Source organism: Scomber scombrus, chromosome 6 (genome assembly GCF_963691925.1).
Source record: "Scomber scombrus chromosome 6, fScoSco1.1, whole genome shotgun sequence".
Lineage (NCBI taxonomy): Eukaryota > Metazoa > Chordata > Actinopteri > Scombriformes > Scombridae > Scomber > Scomber scombrus.
In genome coordinates this window covers 10,079,895-10,098,871 of record NC_084975.1, presented here as the reverse complement: position 1 = coordinate 10,098,871, position 18,977 = coordinate 10,079,895, and the positions used below count along the sequence as shown (strand labels likewise).

The 18,977-nt window shown below is 38.2% G+C and overlaps 1 protein-coding gene across 1 annotated transcript in view; it reads left to right on the top strand.

Annotated features, from left to right (window-relative positions):
- The window catches only part of tmtc2b (transmembrane O-mannosyltransferase targeting cadherins 2b), a 91,412-nt gene extending 86,445 nt beyond the window's left edge, over positions 1-4,967 (top strand). The window contains exon 12 of the mRNA XM_062421238.1: positions 4,779-4,967. Coding sequence (XP_062277222.1) covers positions 4,779-4,958 — 180 coding nt within the window. The 3' untranslated portion in view covers positions 4,959-4,967. The remainder of the gene's footprint in view (positions 1-4,778) is intronic.
- The last annotated feature ends 14,010 nt before the right edge of the window (positions 4,968-18,977 follow it).

Sequence of the window (18,977 nt, the reverse complement as noted above, 5' to 3'; positions counted from 1 at the left end):
AGTCCATAACAAATTTAAAGAAAAGAAAAAAAATTTGATTTAAAAAGTGGCAAATAAGTGTAGTGGAGTTTAAAGTAAAACTTCTGAAATGTAGTGTAGAAGTACTAAGTAGCATAAAATGGAAATACTCAAGTAAAATGCCTCAAATTTGTACTTTCATATAGTACTTGAGTAAATGTACTTAGTTACCTGCACTTCTCTTAATATACCACAAAATGGCATTAACAGTAATTTGCCTTGCACCTATACTTGTCACCAACATGTTGTGGATACAGTATTTATGTGTGGCCCCCTGACTTGTCACTTTCAAGTATGTCCATATGTATAAACAGTTATATTTTGGCAAGCGTTTTTCTGACTAGTTAAAATCCCTTACTTGCAAATTGATCCCCCAGCGTTATTTTGTGGTTTGACTTTCAAATGGCAGGTCAAACAGAAGGTAATTCATAGCTCAAACTGCCTCAAAATTACCCCAGCCATTAAAGTTGAGAACCTTGGCTGCTCCTGTGAATTATAATTGAAACACGGAGAGAAAATGTTGATTTTGTTTTGTTAGGGGATTAATGTTATTACACAATATTGAGTTTAGTAAATTGGTATCTAATAATTTAATGCTGCACATGTGGAGTCAGTGAGCAACAGTAAAAGTGTCAGTCATGCCAGCCTTTACTTTGGCCAAGGCATCTGTAGCATGTTTTATATGTGTTAAGGGAAGAAATGGCCCCTCTCTAAGGGACAATAGGATTATTCCAGAGTCTCTTTGATTTATTCATTGATTTAATTCTCCCTATGAGGAAAAGCAGCACTATTGGACATATTGTTCCCATTGAAATTCTCACGCGTGGAGCATCGCTCATCCAACCTTGACACTGGAAAAACAGAGAAATGTTTTGAGAGTTTTGTGTGAGTGTAATAAACAAAGGTGGGGCAGTCTAGAAAAGGGCTGTTCACACAACCTACAGTGTGGACAAAGCATGAAAATAAATGTGAGTGTCTAGTGTTTGGTAACCTCTCTGAAAAAGTATTCTCAATGAATAGATTAATATGCAAATGTGAACTTTAAACTCACTGTAATACATGTATGGGAAGCGTTTAAGCCATCTGTGGTTGCTTACCTTTTTGTTCCAAAACATAATTTACATTCTAGTGCGTGTTATATATTTATATATTTTGTAATGTATGAATGTAGATTTTATTTGTAAGCCACACAGTGACATAAAGGTGCATTTCATATGCTGTATTATTTTTAGTAGACCTAACTGTTTTCCTGTAGCACTGTTGCTGTCATGAGTGGTTGTTTTTTTTGTGCATTTATCATAATATTCCACAGATTTTTTTGAAAACATTTATAGAAAAAACACTTTTCTCTCATGCAGAGTGTTGCTCTGAGAATTACTCTTGATGAGTTAATGGGACATGGGAAAGCAATTAAGCCTTGTGGTACCGCACATCGGTAAATGTCAAGATGCCATAATCATGTGCCATTCTATGTGACAATTATATATGTGGTGATAATTATAGGAAAAAAAGTCACAAACACTGCAGTAAAATCACATCATTGGCCATTTTGTTTTATTTGAACATTCCTTGTTCAAATTACAATTACAGAAATTACAATAATCTCAAGCAGTAAAACAGTAGCTTCTCTACAGGATTAGACATCTTTTCCACACTTCAAACTTAAATAGAGATCAGATGTGGCCCCTCCCTTGGCCTGAATACTTCGTGGTCTTAACGTGATTGCACCCCTGTACTTGTGTCTTCATGACTCACTCATCACATTGATGATGATTTTACCTCTTGGCAACAGCAAGAATATACAGTATATTCATCTGGACCCACTTCAAAGTGGTGATTGCTCCCTATGACATCTGTGGCCACAGACAAGGCACAAGGACACGCAAAGCAGCATGGTTACCAAACACTGTCTGGCTGATCTGACAAATATGAACCAATAGCGTGTTAGGTCTGCTGTATAAGCCCAAAAGTTGACCAAATAGTCTTTTACAATGACTGCTTTATTTAAATGGGCAACTATATCTTCTATAACCTTATGTATGGATTCACCCTGATATCTGTACTTTTAAACTTGTGTAATACGTTTTTATATAGTATAAGGATGTAGATCTCTTGGTTTAATAAATAGTGTCACTTAAAAGTTTTCCCTTTTAGAGTTCAGTTTTCAGATGAGGGTCAGTTATAGACAACAGTTACTGAGCCCTCAGTCGATAAAGGTGAAGAAATTTTTTTCTAATAAGGTTCAAGCTGTTAGGAATGCATTTACCCTTCTCAAACTCTCACTGACCTTTGTTATAAAACAACTTGCACCCTGCTAGCATTAAGGTCAGTCACTACTAACGATCTAACCAATGTTATTACAAAAATGAAATCATCCTCTTGTTTACTGGACATTATTCCAAATTACTTCTTTAAAGAAATATTTAATTCAGTATCCCCATTTGTCCTAGCCATTATCAATTCCTCTCTTATATCTGGTCAACTGTCTGATTATTTAAAATCCGCTACAGTTCAACCACCTCTCAAAAAGCCATCTCTTCATTCATCTGTTTTAAATAACTTCAAACCAGTATCTGCCCTTTCTGGCTATGGTCTTGGAAAAAATAGTTGGGCAGCTCATCGAATACACGAATGGCGAAGGGCTCCTTGATAAATTTCAGTCAGGCTTTTTATTATTTTAGCAGCTGACAATGGCCAAACATCTGGTTTATTGTTTTCAATACAGTTGATGATGTGCTTTTAATTGGAAGTCTTGAGCATATGGCCATTAGCAACTTTAAATCCTCCCCTTCAATTTATCCTATGGAGTGCCTCAAAGCTCAGTACTTGGCCCTTTATTATTCCCCATTTACATGTTACTTCTAGGTTTGACTTAGAAGTACAACATCAGCTTCCATTTTTATGTAAATGACTCTGATATTTATTTCTCATTTGACTCCAACAACACAACACAACTGGTCAATAATACAAACCTAACTAACAGATGTTCAAAACTGTTTCCCTCAAAAATGTTGACACATCCAGTGAGCACATCTCCTCTAACTTCTCTGTCTTGTTGCATGAAAACCCAGTGTAGCAATCTCTGTGTTAATTTTGATGACAAACTTAACTTTGACCAGCAGGTGAAGTCAGTTGTTCAATCACGCTTTCTTTCACTTCATAATAGAATTAGATCTTTTTTTATCCGCTGAGAATCTGGAAACTGTCATCCACACTTTAACTACATCCTGCCTTGACTCCTGTAACTCACTGTATTTCTCTCATTAAATACAACCCCTCCAAATTCCATCTTATTCAAAATGCTGCAGCAAGACTTCTCACAAAATCTAATAAAGGAGTCTATATAATGCCTATTTTAGCACTTTTGCTAGTTACCTTTACGTTTAAGAATTGATTTTAACATTTTAATGATTTCTTTTCATGTTTGGGGTTGGCTTCTGATTATATCACCAACACACCAACCCCTTCCAAGCCTAAATGCAGCCTGAGATCCTTCAGCTGAGATCTGTTAGTAATTCCTAGGTCAAGGCTAAAAACCAGAGGAGATTTAACCTTTGGAGTCAGGGCCCCACAACTCTTGGACGACCTGCTGGAGGGGATCACACAGACTGTTTCTTCTTTTAAATCTCTCTTTCAATTGCACTTTTTCAGAATTACTTTCTCTTGAACTGGTTATTCTTCCGTTTTTACTTTACCTGTTTAATTTATACTTCACTTATCATTATTCCTGCCAATTCTAACTTGCTTTTGAAAATGCTACATAAATAAAGTTATTTTCATTATAACTATCATTATAACTCATGTCTGTCCATTAAATAGTGTGGCGCTACAGTAAGTTAGCCAGTTAGTTTAGCACAACAATAGAGAACAGAGTGAAAGACTAATCATATTAATCTAGTGGCGCCTCTAAAGCGCTCTAATCAACAACAGTTATTTGTTAAACCTGTTAAAAAAACAACAACTCGAGACAACTTGAAATTTTAAAAAATCAGATATAACATGTTCATTAACAGAACAAGCCTGGATACTTACCCCCTTTGTGCTAAATTAGCCTGCTGGTGGCAGTAGTTTCATTTATTTACAGCACAGACACAAGAGGTTTTATGAGTCTTCTGATTGTAGCCAACTCTTGAGCAGCAAGTGAATAAGTGTATTTCCCAAAATGTCAAACTATATCTTTAACATTTGCATGTTATGTATCAGTGTCATAAAATCATTTTTGGTCCCATCCCAATCTCATTCCTTGTTAATTTATGCAAACCCCCAAAGTGTGAATAGATATACTTCATTTGCATTATTAAACATCCTTCATTGCCCCTGGATGTGGTAAAATTTGAATTTTTCATTAAATCAATTTAGTCTAAACAGACCATTAGTGGGGAGTAAATCTGTCACTGTGTGTGTGTGTGTGTGTGTGTGTGTGTGTGTGTGTGTGTGTGTGTGTGTGTGTGTGTGTGTGTGTGTGTGTGTGTGTGTGTGTGTGTGTGTGTGTGTGTGTGTGTGTGTGTGTGTGTGTGTGTCTGTGTGTGTGTGTGTGTGTGTGTGTGTGTCAGCTGTCTCTTTCTTTATGTGTCAGGCCCGTGAATCACTGTGTTTATACTCCTACCTACTTCTCAATAACAGGGTATACATTTTCCAATGTTCTTCTTGGACAGACAACAGAATGTACATTTGGAACAAAGCTTTAAGCTATCCTGAGGTTTTCTTAGTATGAAACTGATTTTGTCCTGAATGACAAAGGCCTCTTTTTTTGGTTTCAGTATCCTGCAGCCTTGATGAACCTGGGGGCAATCCTCCACCTCAATGGGAAACTGCAAGAAGCTGAAGCCAATTACCTCCGAGCACTGCAACTGAAACCGGATGACACCATCACCCAGTCCAACTTGCGTAAGCTGTGGAACATCATGGAGAAACAGGGCCTGAGGACCATGAGCCCCTGATCTCACCCTGCCCGCCTACCTGCCATCTGTACACCAGACTTGGGGAGGAGAAAGGATGGTCCAAAAGTTCCTCATTCCCTCTTCTTATCCAGGAGAGATGGAAGAGACTCAGGGAGGATGTTTGCTCAGAGAGGCCATGACTGTGCCGCACAGCCCTCCTAATGACTCCTGAGCTCTACATACACCTCAGGCCAGCAGCTTTCCTCAGAAGCATTGCTCATAGTTTGGCAGGCACAACATGGTATTTGGACTCTTTAGAACTTTCTTAAAAACTAGAGATCTCACAGAAACCATGTTTTTTTGTTTGTTTTGTTTTTCTTTCTTTCTTTTTGAACTAGAGCACTTGAACTTGAAGGTGAGACAATAGGTACACCCTTCAACATTTGTGATGAATTAGGGTTCTTTAAATAAGCAATTGTAGTTCAAAAGAGTGAATTTTGTCCCCAAGCAGTAAAAGATAAAGTAAAATATATTAGAGATAAAAGAATCTTAGAGCACTGCACTGGGGGTATTTTCCATCACTGTTTAATAGAATTGGTTTGGTCAGATGTTCCACCTTGATAATAAAGAATATAAGGTAATATGAGGACCATCAAACATCTCCAGATTCTGCATGTAGTTTAAATTACCAAATTGTCCAGTCTGCTTTGCTCATGAGATTAAACACACTTTACAATGCAGAGATTAAAAAAAAAGATATCAGCATTACTTTAAGCCATTTGTAGCAAATACCCTGACATTTGGTGAAAATTTGAAAAGGGAATTGAATTTGTTAGCCAGCACAACAATAGCCTCTAAAAGCTCCACAAAAAGTGTATATTGCCAAATACAGCATGTTTTGTCAAGAAAATTCAAAAAGAAAAGGAAAAAGGATTCTTTTTACATTCAGTATTATAATGCCTTATAATTAAAGGTGTGCATCTTCTTTACCAGTATAACATACAGGTGGCATTTGTGCTACTATTTTTGTATAGCACTGGTGAGGAAGCCAAGTCACCATGGAAACGTATCTGTCGCCAAGAGTCAAGAAGTCAGAAGCTATAAATGGAAATATTAAGCTGCCTTCCCGTGGAAGTCACAGACAACAAAGAGGCAGGTACAGTAGTTTTGGGTACACCGTTTCCCCCAAACGCCTGAAGCTTTTGTGCAGAGCTGAAATAGATGAAGGAGTTATTCTTACCAAATACAAAATGTACGCTGATGCACACCTTTCCATCACATTACAATACGCAGACCTAATACGTCTGAGGGAAATGTTTTAATGCCTATCTTTGTGTTTGGAATAAAACTAATTTCATGTATTTGTATAAATGAATCCTAATATATACCTACATTGTGTATAGTATACAGAAAGTCATGCAGCAAAAAAGTAGCCAGACTTTAAGTGGAAGCTCAAGTTATTGACAAAGTTTGGTTTGTTACATGAAGTATTTCCCATATTGTCAAAATGCTCAGTGTTAGGGTTTCATTCTGTATATATTTTGTGTCATTAACATCTATTTGTTTGTTGTTGTCAACATACATTAAGTGAAACAGCACCTTTTGGGAAAGATGTACAGTATTTGTGATGGAGTAAAAGAGTATCCTGTCAATTTTTTTTTGTTATTGGCTACAATCCTCCTGAACTATCTGTGTCCTTAGTCTACTACATTGTAAATTATTGCTTTGTGTTACCTTAGCAACAGAACCAGCTGGTACTGTGTTTTACATGTAAAATGAAGAAAGTTATCAGATATGATGTTTATGTCTGTCAAAAGTCCCCATATAGAGTTGAGTACAGTTACAGTATGTGGCCCATTATAGGTAAATACAGCAAAACAGCTAAAATGGAGGGTACAAGTTTTGAGTACGTGTCATCTGTCATGATGGTGTGAGTATTGTTATTTTTTAGACTGTGATAGTCACCAGTGAAGTAAGATGTTGAGTATGATAATCACAGTTCACATTCATTCCTGCCCTAAACACCTAACGCACCCCACATGTGCTAATTCCTTCTTGTGTATATAAAGTGTTTATGAAAAAAACACTGATATTTGCTTGAGTGAAGATGTTTTTTCAAAAAACAAAAAGCGCTTCACTCTGTGTCTCTGCTCAGGGATCTCAAGCGGTGGGTTATTGCAGAAACGTGTTCACAGAGCGTTTACTAAATTAAAGATTTATTTTTTGAAAGTTGTTGTATTTGTATAAATTATCGAGATTTGTAGCCTTTTCTCCTTTTTGTAATATAAAAATGAACAATGTGCCAGAATAGACTTTTTTTCCCCCAAATGTTGCTTTTTTTCCACAATAAATTTATGGCGTTCTGCTTTTGTTTGTTCCTGTGCGACTGTTTGTGAAGACATAGATTGCATTTCACATACATGCACAACACATACTTTATGGATTTGTAATATTCCCCACTATTCAAAACACATTCCCTTCACACTCTGTAGAAACCTCTGCAGTTCTTCGTCAGATTTCCTTTATACTCATGTGGGATATCACACTTAATGGGGTGGTCTTGCATGCTGTGGAACAGGTTTTACAGGGCATTTAAAATTCCCCCCTTCCAAATTTGCTAAAACGTGTCATAAAATCAACTCAAATGGATCTCCTCTGCTTTGATCTTTGAACAACAAAGAAGGCATGTAAATATTTCCATATGGAACGGGTAGCACAGTGTCTACATATGGCTAGTGTGTTTCGATTACAGCCTCCCCCACAATTCAGACCCCGCTGACAAGCAAAAGGCCCTTCCCTGAGAACCAAGCAGGTCTGCCTTGTGATGTTTCTCACATGTCTACATAGAAGGTATGCTCCCATGATCAGAGCTCACCATGGTGCCCAGCTTCCCTTATTGGACTGGAATGTAGACGCTGCTTGCACTGTCCAGTTCAGTTTGAATCTTCTTCTCATAACACAGGTGTGCCTCACTTATCTTGACAAATAATGAAATAGTGACGTGCTGATTTGTGGGGTTGTGGAGACACACTACAAAGGAAATGACCTTTCATTTCTTGCTATAGGCCTTGGTAGGCATTTGTTTCATTTGCTACTTGTGATATGTTAAGTATGCACTTTGAAATTATGTTTCAAAGGAGCACATGGCGGTTGCTGCAGAGAGCACTTTAGTGCTTGTTTAGTGGTAGTTTTTAAGGATCTTAAAAAGGGCAAGCAGTGTCACATTCATGCCCTGCACATGTACATTGGCCCTACAATTTTTGCCACACTAGCAGCATGGTTCTATAGATGGCAATGTACTGTATGTCAGTTTGCCAGTTTGGTTCAGAATGAAATATCTTAATTATTAAATGGATGACCTTCAAATTTTGCACAGTCCCCAGAGGATGAATCGTACTGACTTTGATGATCCCGGGACTTTTCCTGTTGACATTTTTGATTTTGAGTCAAATGTCTCAGTAAGTGTTGAATGGATTGCCATGAAATCCTGTAAAGACCTTGTCCCTTTCATGATGGATTGTAATAACTTTGGTGACCCCTTCACTTGTGGTTTGGCACCATAATCAGGTCAAAATGTATCTCAAAGTCTCACAAAATCTCTGTCTTAATCTTTTTAACATCCATGCAGCTACACCACATACTGATATACGGATCTACAATACAGTATGTCATTTTAGCTTTCCTAAAATCAACTAAGCTTACACACGTTGAGCTTATTCGTTTATTTGGATTTCATTGTCAGTGGTAACAAACGGTTACCTCTCAAGGCTTAGAGTGTTACATGCAACCATATAATTTATCATATGTTATTAATTCCTTGAGTGGTACCCACTGACATCATCATGTGCAGCAGAAAGCATTTTAAATTAAATAGTATGAAGGATTACACTCTGATATTTAGTGACAATGATATGAAAGATGTATTGCATGGATACGGTTATATTTAAATGTGCTAGTCCTTCAAAATATAGATACAGAAAACAAGTTTGTGAAGTAAAATGGGAAATAACAATACTTTCTTCCCTTGGAAAAAACACATTTCTTCCATAACATTAGATACCTGTCCATCACCAAAGGAAATCAAGCACGTCTTTCCTCCACCCACCCGAACTTCGTGCCCTTCATGGCTTTATATGACCTCTTATATTTGAAAGCGTTCAAGCTGAAAGAAAGGATTTTTTATTATTATGCTGTGATCTGGAAAATCTCCCCACTGTTATCAAGCAAATATTTTGTGGTATGTTCTGATGAACTACTGCTTCTTTGATCTGAAGCGCCTGAGCCAGGCGCTCACGTCACACAGCTGGCTTCTTTAGAGCGGACGGCTGTGCGTGATGCTGAGAAGTCCTCGCCTCTGGACCCAATAGCCAATGTTATTACTTGATAGAAGAAGCATTAAGATGAGGCTCCAACATGAGATGCAGACTCTGTTTCATATTATTGAAGCGTTTTGATGTCCAGAAAGGAAATTGTATTTCTTTGGTGTTGCTAATATCTGCTACTGTAGTCCATTATAACAGAAGGTACTGCTTGCAGTGCTCATTTAGAACATTTAGATTAGATTTAGATTTTCATTTCGAACATGTAAAAAAAAAAAACATGGCAAAGTTCACAGTAATACTTCTTCCAGTATCTTCCATCTTCCAGTACTGTAAGTAAATATGCAGTAATGGATTTGTAAGCTGCTGCACACTGTTTTGGAGTCACTGTGTTGGTTATAAAGAAACACATGTCGCCACATTTGAGTGATCCTCTCTCCTCCAAGTTTGATATAAATTGGCAGACACCAAAAAGTTGTTGTTCTATCCTTTCTCTTTACCTCATTAAATCCAACAGCAGATGTGGTAACACATGAAATAAATATTCTGCTCACATGCCTCAGGAAACTGAATTTTACACCCTCTGCATATATTCTAATACCACGCATTAAGAGTCATAATAAAAGCTTAACACAATCCAAATCCTCCCTTCTCATGAATCGTGACCACATTAAGTTTAGTCTACCGTAGTAAAATGACAACATATCATCAAAATGACACTGTCAAATCCTTGGCTTTCAGAACTACATGTAGTGTAATAACACAGGACTGGAATTAATTTTTGATATTATCATTGAAACTAGTGCGTATATGTGTGCCCGTGTGTGCATATGTGTTGTAGAGAGCTGTGGCACACCACAGGAAATGAACACATTGGGTGGTTTTCTGTCATTTATGCTATTAATCTTCTCTTCAACACTAAAGAACTCTATATTTGGCGTTCAGCCTTCACACCATCCTACTTATGAAGTGTAATATGTGTTCGGAAAATGTCTTCTGAAAAGTTTGACACTGAAGTTGCTGATGCCTGTGATTCACAGAACTCAAATTTAGAGTTTCAGTGCCAAGGCTCACCAAAATATCAGCACAGACATGCAGGAATCTTACAAAGCCTATTATGGTTCCTGACTAATTGTTGGCAAAGCACTACTCTGCATGATTTCCCTGTTTTGACTTTATCCTCACATTTACCAGTTCCCACAGTAATTTTGTGTGTGTGTGTGTGTGTGTGTGTGTGTGTGTGTGTGTGTGTGTGTGTGTGTGTGTGTGTGTGTGTGTGTGTGTGTGTGTGTGTGTGTGTGTGTGTGTGTGTGTGTGTGTGTAGCCATGTGTGCTTGTGCAGGTGCACTGTACAATGTTAGCACAAAAAAGGAGTCAGAGACACAACCCAGATCCACATCTCCACAAAATGGCCACCCCTGAGGATTTACAGAGCACTATTACCAGCCAAACCCTTGAGGCCTTCTGAACACACCATTGTGTGTGCTTTTTGGCAGCTAGGACCTACACATCTCAGGAAATGGCACCATTCTTTTTACATCTTCACTGACAGAATGTACTTTGTCTTCTTTCTGCTCTAACTGATGTGGAGTAGCAGAACTGCTTTGTCCTCTGTACTGTAACCATGCAATGTGTGTGCAGAATCATGTCTATGCAAGGCATGCATCTCATACGCATGCGTACGTGTGCATGTGTGGTAGTCAGAGAGGAAGCAGGTGAGGCCTGTGCGTATCGAGACGTCAGGATTGATTAGTTCCAGGGACAGAGACAGGATGTGAAGATCCAGCAGCATTCAAAAAACAACAGACTCTTCTCCAGACAGCTGGATTTGCGTTCAGACCATCATGGGGACTTCATGCATGCTAAGGGGGAAACTGCTCTATGGGACAATATTTATAGTTGAGTTGTGTGTGAACCAGTGTGGGCTCGGAACTCTTCTGGGCAGTACTTGCTGCCGCTAGATCAATGCCGTGCAACAGAACGAAAGAGAGGAAATACTGATCCGACCTACAAAGTGGTAATTTTAGGTGATTTAACACACACTGGAAACCTAGCCTAGAGAACTGACAGTATAAGTCTAAAAGTCAGGCCAGCAAAAACAACCTATAGTGATATTTTCGCCATCTAGTGGCCTTAATAATAATGGGGAAGTGACGCAGTTCAGATGTCAATAAAAGGTGTCAATACAGATGGCTAGGTAGTTAGATGGCATAAGGTGGATTTTGCTGCAGGAGATTTAAGTACCATTTCCAACTGCAAGTATTCCCAAACTGAGTCAGGACATATAAAACAAACAAACAAACAAACCACAATGTCATGGCGACGACTGTATAAAGGTTGTGTAACTTTTATCAAGTATAAATCACATTTCAAGTGATCACGCAGCATATTACAGATCTATGGGTTGTTCTGGAGTGAATTACGGCAGCCACTAGATGGTGTAAACATAAGTATTGGTCCCTCTTTATATATTGTCAGTTAATGCTAAGTTAGCTGAGTTAATAGCTCAAGATGTTACAAATGGAAGCAGCAGCAACATTTACAGCAGCTTCATCAGTAACAGGAGGGTGGACCAAACTCTGTAACCTGCAGGTGTAAGACAAAGCTGTACTAAAATATAGATAATGAAACTGTTTGACATCAAAACAGTGGTGGTTTAGCGCCTGCTGAATTGCGCTAACATAATGGATCAGTCTCTATGTGACCATAATATTGCACATAATAGCACAGGACTCCACAGCTAACATAACATCCCAAGACACTGTGTCAGCTGTTCACCAGCCATTGCTGTTTTCACTGCGGTTGCAATTTACATTATTTTATCTCCAAAAGTTTTACATTTACAATTTTACAATGTTTTACTGGTTGTTAGTTTCAGAATTACAGGTATAGAAGTACATATCAAGAACTGTTTTAAGTACATATTTTACATCAGGTACTGGAAAAGTAATATATAAAGTACAGTTTAGTTAATTTTCTATCAGCTTTGTCTCTGTATATTTATTTCAATTGTTTGAATGTGTAACTGATCTTGATGGGTCAAATAGTTTCCTTATACACCCCAAAATGAAAATGAATAGGTTTTTACCAGCACATTCATTGATTATCAACAAGTTCTCAGTTCATCAGCTCATACTGCAGATATCCTGTGAGTTTATTAATGCAGTTCATAGCCATAATGGCCCATGGAGGCTGACTCCTTTGGTTCATTTCTTTGCTGTTTCCCACCATCTGTTACTGAATCATTCCTAAGCACTTCATCAAAATATTCTCGAAAGCTGCAGTCATTTATTTCAAGTAGCCATAGCTATATTCTTGTTCTTAATCATGTTAATGCACTTACCTCACTCCACTATCTAATAAATTGTGATCTGGATTGCAATGTGTCCAGCTGTTCAAAAATGCTACACTTCACGGTTTTAAATAGACCCAGGCCAGTTTCCACTGAACGCATATACTTCTAGCAGTGAAACACTACTTTGCCAAACAAACTGTTTGACCAAGAACTAGTGTGCTGGTCTCATTTCAGGGTCACCTTTGAGAACATATGTTGAAAAAGCATTTATTTTAGTTAAGTGGTGGTTTGAACAAGCATGTTGTTCATAGCTTTCCTTTTCTTGGTGGAATATAGATCACATATGCCTGTAAATGCTGCAGAACAGTTGTATTTTGTTTGTAACACAAGTGTTGAGTTGTTAGCATCACATTTGTTCTGTTCTTAGTTCTTTTTATGGGGAATTGCTGGATGTTTCAATCAAGCTAATTAAGAGCTAACAGGCTAAATGGCTAGAAACACGTAGACTACAATGTTTTAAATGTTCTCTTTAGTCTATTTTGGTTTATTTGAAATATTTTATAGAGTACTGTACAGATGGCAACATGTGTTTCTGTAATATGTCTACTCTGTGATTCTGTTTCAGTTTTATAGTTTGTTGCATAAGACTGGAGGACATTCAGTAAAGTTTGAGAAACCATTCTACACTCTAGTCTTTGGTCTTTATTGGACTCTGTTAGCTGTCTAATCTGATACTGGAATTTTAGATGAGGACAGAATAACTGGCACATGTTACAGTACCCTTCATCACAGATTTAGATGCATAGTGAATGTGCACAGATTGACATCTTGCCCAAGAGTTTGGAAATAGAGATGTATTTTAGGAGTGTGGGTCTCCGTTTCTTAAGCTCTTTATCTTGCTAAAGGGAGCTTTGCTATTTTCTACAAGAGTGCCACCAGTCAACTCTGTCTTGGCTGGACCCCCTTAGAACAGAGTTGTCCAGCTTGTTATTTATCCTTAGTGCAGTGGGAATGGCTGATTAAGTTCCTCAGAGACCCATTAGAGCAGGCAACCTGTCCCACTCAGCCACTGCCACCATCCATCATGCAAATCTAGAACACGGACACCATGCTCATGTCTGCCACAGTCTGCTTTATTATACCCTGATGTCAAAACCAGTAAAAAGTCTGCTACTAACAACTCTGGACACTTCCTTGAAAAACTCCCATAATAACAGAAATGGGACACCAGTGGGTGAGCGTGGAAGGAGCTACAGGTTTCGCATCAGTAGGGTTTGGTTAGTAAGGTTTGACACCCCTGTGGTCCTGCCCCATATCTCTTCTCCCTGTGGTAGCTGACCCAGGTAGCCCAGTCTTGGACAGACGGCGGGCTGCTCTGTGTTATTCTACCCTCGACTCTAGCGAAGGAGGTAATTTGCAAATAAGCTTCAGGACGCTAAGCACCAGGGTTCCAGCCTAGAGGCCCCCTGACAGGTCTGATATGAATTCCAATGGAAAATCTTTCAAAGCTGTGGTTTGGACAGCTACCAGTGGGTCTGACTGAGATCCAGGAGAATCTAGAGGGAGGTTATTCTGATACAAACAGCATGTTTCCCTTGATACTTTCTCTAATGTGAAAGTCACTCATGCTGATAATTATGACTATGTTTACCACAAAAATGTGAATGGAGTACACTAATCCAATATTGGATACCAAAAGGTTATCAAGGCATCTGAGGATATGCAATGCAGCTATTTTATTCTTTGCATACCTTTTAAAGTCGAAATGAATCTCTTTTGCACACTCGTTTTTACCATCAACATTTTTCTCTTCGAATCATCCTAGAGCAGACTCTTGATAAGGCCTTTGGGTTTGGCCCTACAGGGGCATGAGTATGCACAAACAGTTTAACGCCCAAAATGTTAGCTGATGAAGTAAAATATTTGCCGAAGTTTGAGTTTGTTACAGTGATAAAGTGTTTATTTGGCTGAAATACTTTCAGGGCTGTTAAAACAATTAACAGACACAACCACATTTCGATTCATTGTTTGCCAAGTCGTGTCTGTATTTTTCATCTGTTTAGGCGACCTAAATGCAGCCAGACACGTGTGGAGTCTTACATGCAAATGTGTCTTCTGTCAAAAATTCCTTTTTATCCCCCTAAGCCCATGGACTTTTCACAAATCAGCTCTCTCTTTTTTTTCAAACAATGCTGATATACCCATTACATGCCTGATTGTAATTGATGCCTTTGATTGTGTCAAGATTTGCTAACCCTAGCCATGCAAGTAGCTGGAGGGTGCAGACCTTCACCATATGAGGAGAAATCCCAAAAACAGCACGCACAACAACATCTGTTGTGTGTCAAATTAGACAGGACAGATAAACAAAATCTTTATTGATACCAACAGCAAAACATGAAAGCTGCATTTTTTGCAAATGTAAAACTGATGATTTTCGTAATGAATGCATGTGTGGCAGTAAAAGTGAACTGTTTTATTCAGACAGATTTAAGTTGATTACAGCAGGTGAATAGATCTTTTTTCTTTCTTTGGAGTAGTTTTTTGCCATGTCTGTCATCAGCCCAGAGGTACAAAACATTAAGCGTTTTTCACGTATCAAATCAGTCATCAAATGAGTAGATTTAGTGTGTTATTCTATTCCAGTTGGAAGAGCAAAAAGTATTTCTGGAAGCAATCAGAAGAGAAGAGTTTATATATTTGGCAAAATGATATTCACTTAATACTGAGTATTACATGTAAGTGAGGAACTGGACTTCAACTGGCGGTTAACTGCTTACTATTGCAGCCATTATGCTGTCAGTTTCAAACCTGTCATATTTCTTCATTCGCTTGAACTACACTGCTTTACTGGGCTTTGAGGGATTTCAGTGATGAGTCTGTAAGTCTTGGTGAAAGTGTGCAGCAAAATGTCCAGCTTCTCCCAGTCTTGAAAATGTAAGCAGTATTTTTCGTTTTTCGTTTTTGCAAATCCTTTGGTCTCTAATGACAAAGGTTATATTTAGCCTGATTACAATTATCTGGAGTGCTGTTTCTGTGTCCACCACACGTGCTGTGGCTTAGTGATATACAGTAATTAGCCATCAAATAACATTTTCATCAAAAGGACTCTCTTCCTCTGTACTCATTCCAGCTGTGACATGAACAGATGGAGTTCATTGAGTTGATAAAGTAAATATCATGGTAAGCTTGTTGTATTTTTAGTCATCATGAACCTTGAAAAATGCTGTATATATATATATATATATATATATATATGTGTGTGTGTGTGTGTGTGTGTGTGTGTGTGTGTGTGTGTGTGTGTGTGTGTGTGTGTGTGTGTGTGTGTGTGTGTGTGTGTGAGGTAAAATATCCTAAATTAACTTTTGTTCCTTTTTTTCTCTTCTTCTTGTACATTCTGTCTTATATTGGACTGGATACTGCACTATTCTCTATAATAATAACCACCATTTTAGAAAATGAAGCGTTTGAATGCACAAACTCTGGGTTAATGATTTTTGTAAATGTGAGCCTACTCCACAAGCTCAATCTATCAAAATCTCAAGTGTTTGTACCCAAATTACTTTTGTTATTTGCACATTAGAGTTACAACGTACATTACAGGAGATAATGATAATGTACTCTGGCACTATTGACAAAGCAGAGTGTTTTCTGTTATTTATCTGTCAACATTAAGTACTAGGATATGGGAATGTTTCAGTCATAGCTGATGTGACTCATCTTGTCAAAGTTGATGCAAGTTTTGACAGTGACAAACAATTATTCTGAAGAAAAAGTATGATGTTTATTTGTTCACATTCTTCATTAGCTTTTGAAATGATTTGCACATGTTTACAGTAGACCACAACAGTTTGATTTGGAATGTGTGGTGTAAAAGAAACAAATGATATCAGATTTACATTTTTCACTCATTGAAAAAAAAGTTACATATTGTGCTGTAGTCTCTACTGAATGTCTACTGAATGATGTGTGTTTGAATTACAAATGTTCTGGAAATTAATTAGAGGGATTTAGATTAATTCAACTTTCCCCAGGGTATTTGAAGCCAACTCATTACTGGTCACACACATGGAAGTGGATATCCTCTCGATTTGCAAACAAAACAGAGAAATCGCCCGTTTCTTGGTAGGTCATTGAAGAGGTCAGATATGGCTCGTGTCAAACTTTCTTCTTTTTTGGCAACTAATGCTAATAAAGAGGTGATAAAAATGGTGTCTAAGTAATAATGAAATGTCAGGTTCAAAGATGAAACAGATGTTTTTATCTGTACAGTTTGTAGGCCAATAAGTTCTGATTTTTCTATTTTGAACAGGATCTTAAAATAAGATTGAATCCTGCTTTAATGTGATTTTCTAAGTCTTGCAGAAGCATATGAGTTTCAGATTCATCCTTACAGCTGGGCGTAAATTGGAGATCCTAGATTTGTGATGTCTTAAGACTCAAAATGCGGAATATAGTATGTTAAAAATTGATTTAGTGCACACATTTAGTCCACTCAACTCAAAGTGCTATGTTAGTTGAAAGCATACATAACTCTTACTTGCATCTCAGTGGGATCCATTCAACTGCATTGGACACAGCCTCAGGAAAAAGGCATAATGTTTTAATAACAGCAGTCTGTATTAAAGATGGTTCTTTTTTCATACAGTGTCAACATCTTTTATATTGAGATGCAATGCATTCGGCCTTGTAACACTGTTAGAGGTTGTGCTCTAACCTTTGGTAGATATTGTGACTGAAATACCACATTGAGCTGTAGGTTGATCAGGGGATGGGGCACAAAGTGTAGCTTCAACATTGTGAATCACAACAAAGAAAATCTGTTTAAATACACATTTAATTTAAATGCAGAAAACTGCTGCCACCGTTATTCATTGTGGATGTATTTTTAATGGTGTTTTTTTTCTCCACAGGAAACTGAGACTGCCTGTTGGTTTTACAAGCAGTGAATTTTAGAGTGATCCTTTCATTTGAACTTTTTTTTTTGGAATGCACCAAAACATGCAGCACCTGAACAAAGGGTTTCAGTGTGTGAGTGCTCTTTTGTAATGACCCCAGGTATATGATTTGACTCACAGAGCAGCTCTTTGTGTAATAGACACCTGGAGGAAATACTGAAGGAAGCTGGAGGTGGTGCAATGGCAGGACTGGTCTATGGTTCAAAGACTGGACTTCCCCGCCTTTTCTGTATGATTTATTGTGTGCTTCATAGCCATGTCTGTATTAAATAAGTTACTGGACAGTGTGTAAATATTAATTATATGGAATTGCCCTAGTGACTCCAAATAATTAAGATTAAATCAATGAGAAATAAAAACTGTGGCATCAAACAATCCTTTTTGACGTAAGCACCGCTCTGGTTGCCAGACCTCTAACCGGACAACGATGTCCAGTGAACTGCAAGGAGCTAAAAATGTTTCCCTGCAATTAAATCTTCACCACAAATTTCCTGGAATTCCCAGGAGATCGTAAATCACTGTCGGGCCAGTCAACTAAAACACTCGTGTTAATACAACATCAACAGCAAATGACCCCTCAAATGAACATCTGTGGGCCATATTGGGGCAGACTCCCCTATTAGCTCAAAGCGCAGGGGACCACATGTGAAAGGTGCTGTTGATTCACGACTGACTATAAGAAATGTTACAGGTGAGATTAAAATAAAAAAACGACACAAAATTGTGCCACAAGGGTAGCAGGCTTTCCTGCATTGCTCAAGGGTGTCGTATTCATAGTTGCTGGAATAGAGTAAAGCACAACTTTAGTTTTGTTGGTTGAGGGAATTTATGTGGTGACCTTTTGTTCACACCCCAACCTTTATAACCCCATAGCAAACTGCCACCGCAACAGTTCAGTCAGCCAGCTCACTTAGTATATGTATGAATTATGTTCAGAGTTGATATTTGGTGCCTAGGCTCTGACCTTGTTGCTCTGCACAGCAGGGATTGGAGAGTTTCTATAATAACTTCTCCCCTCAAAGAACATTGACACAGAGCCAACAGGTGGATTCTGGGGTGGGGGTTGGGAATCTTGCGGAAACTGCCACAGCTTGAGGCTGAGGCTGGTGTGGAAGTATCTTAAAGTGCAATGTCACCAACGGCTGCTAGACACTGAAAATCCCTGGCTCCAACTGACTCCTTTAATAAGATTAGAAGACATATAGAAGGCATTGATGTCTGCCTTGTGGATATTGATTGACAGCTGTGATGTTGGAAGCATTTGCTTCAATCCAAAATATGTTGGGTGTATTTCCAGAGCCTGAAAAGCAACACTCTGCACTCCTTATTCAGAAGGTCCTGGCATAAAAGATGGCGCTGGCCATAAGGAGTAACTCTGGGCTAAAAAACTTACTCCAATGCAAACAACAATCCTTGCTACATCCATCTTTATATACAGTCTTTGGGTGTAATATAAAGAAAGGGGAAAGTGTGAGCAGAGTACTAATGGCATAAACTCACTATCATC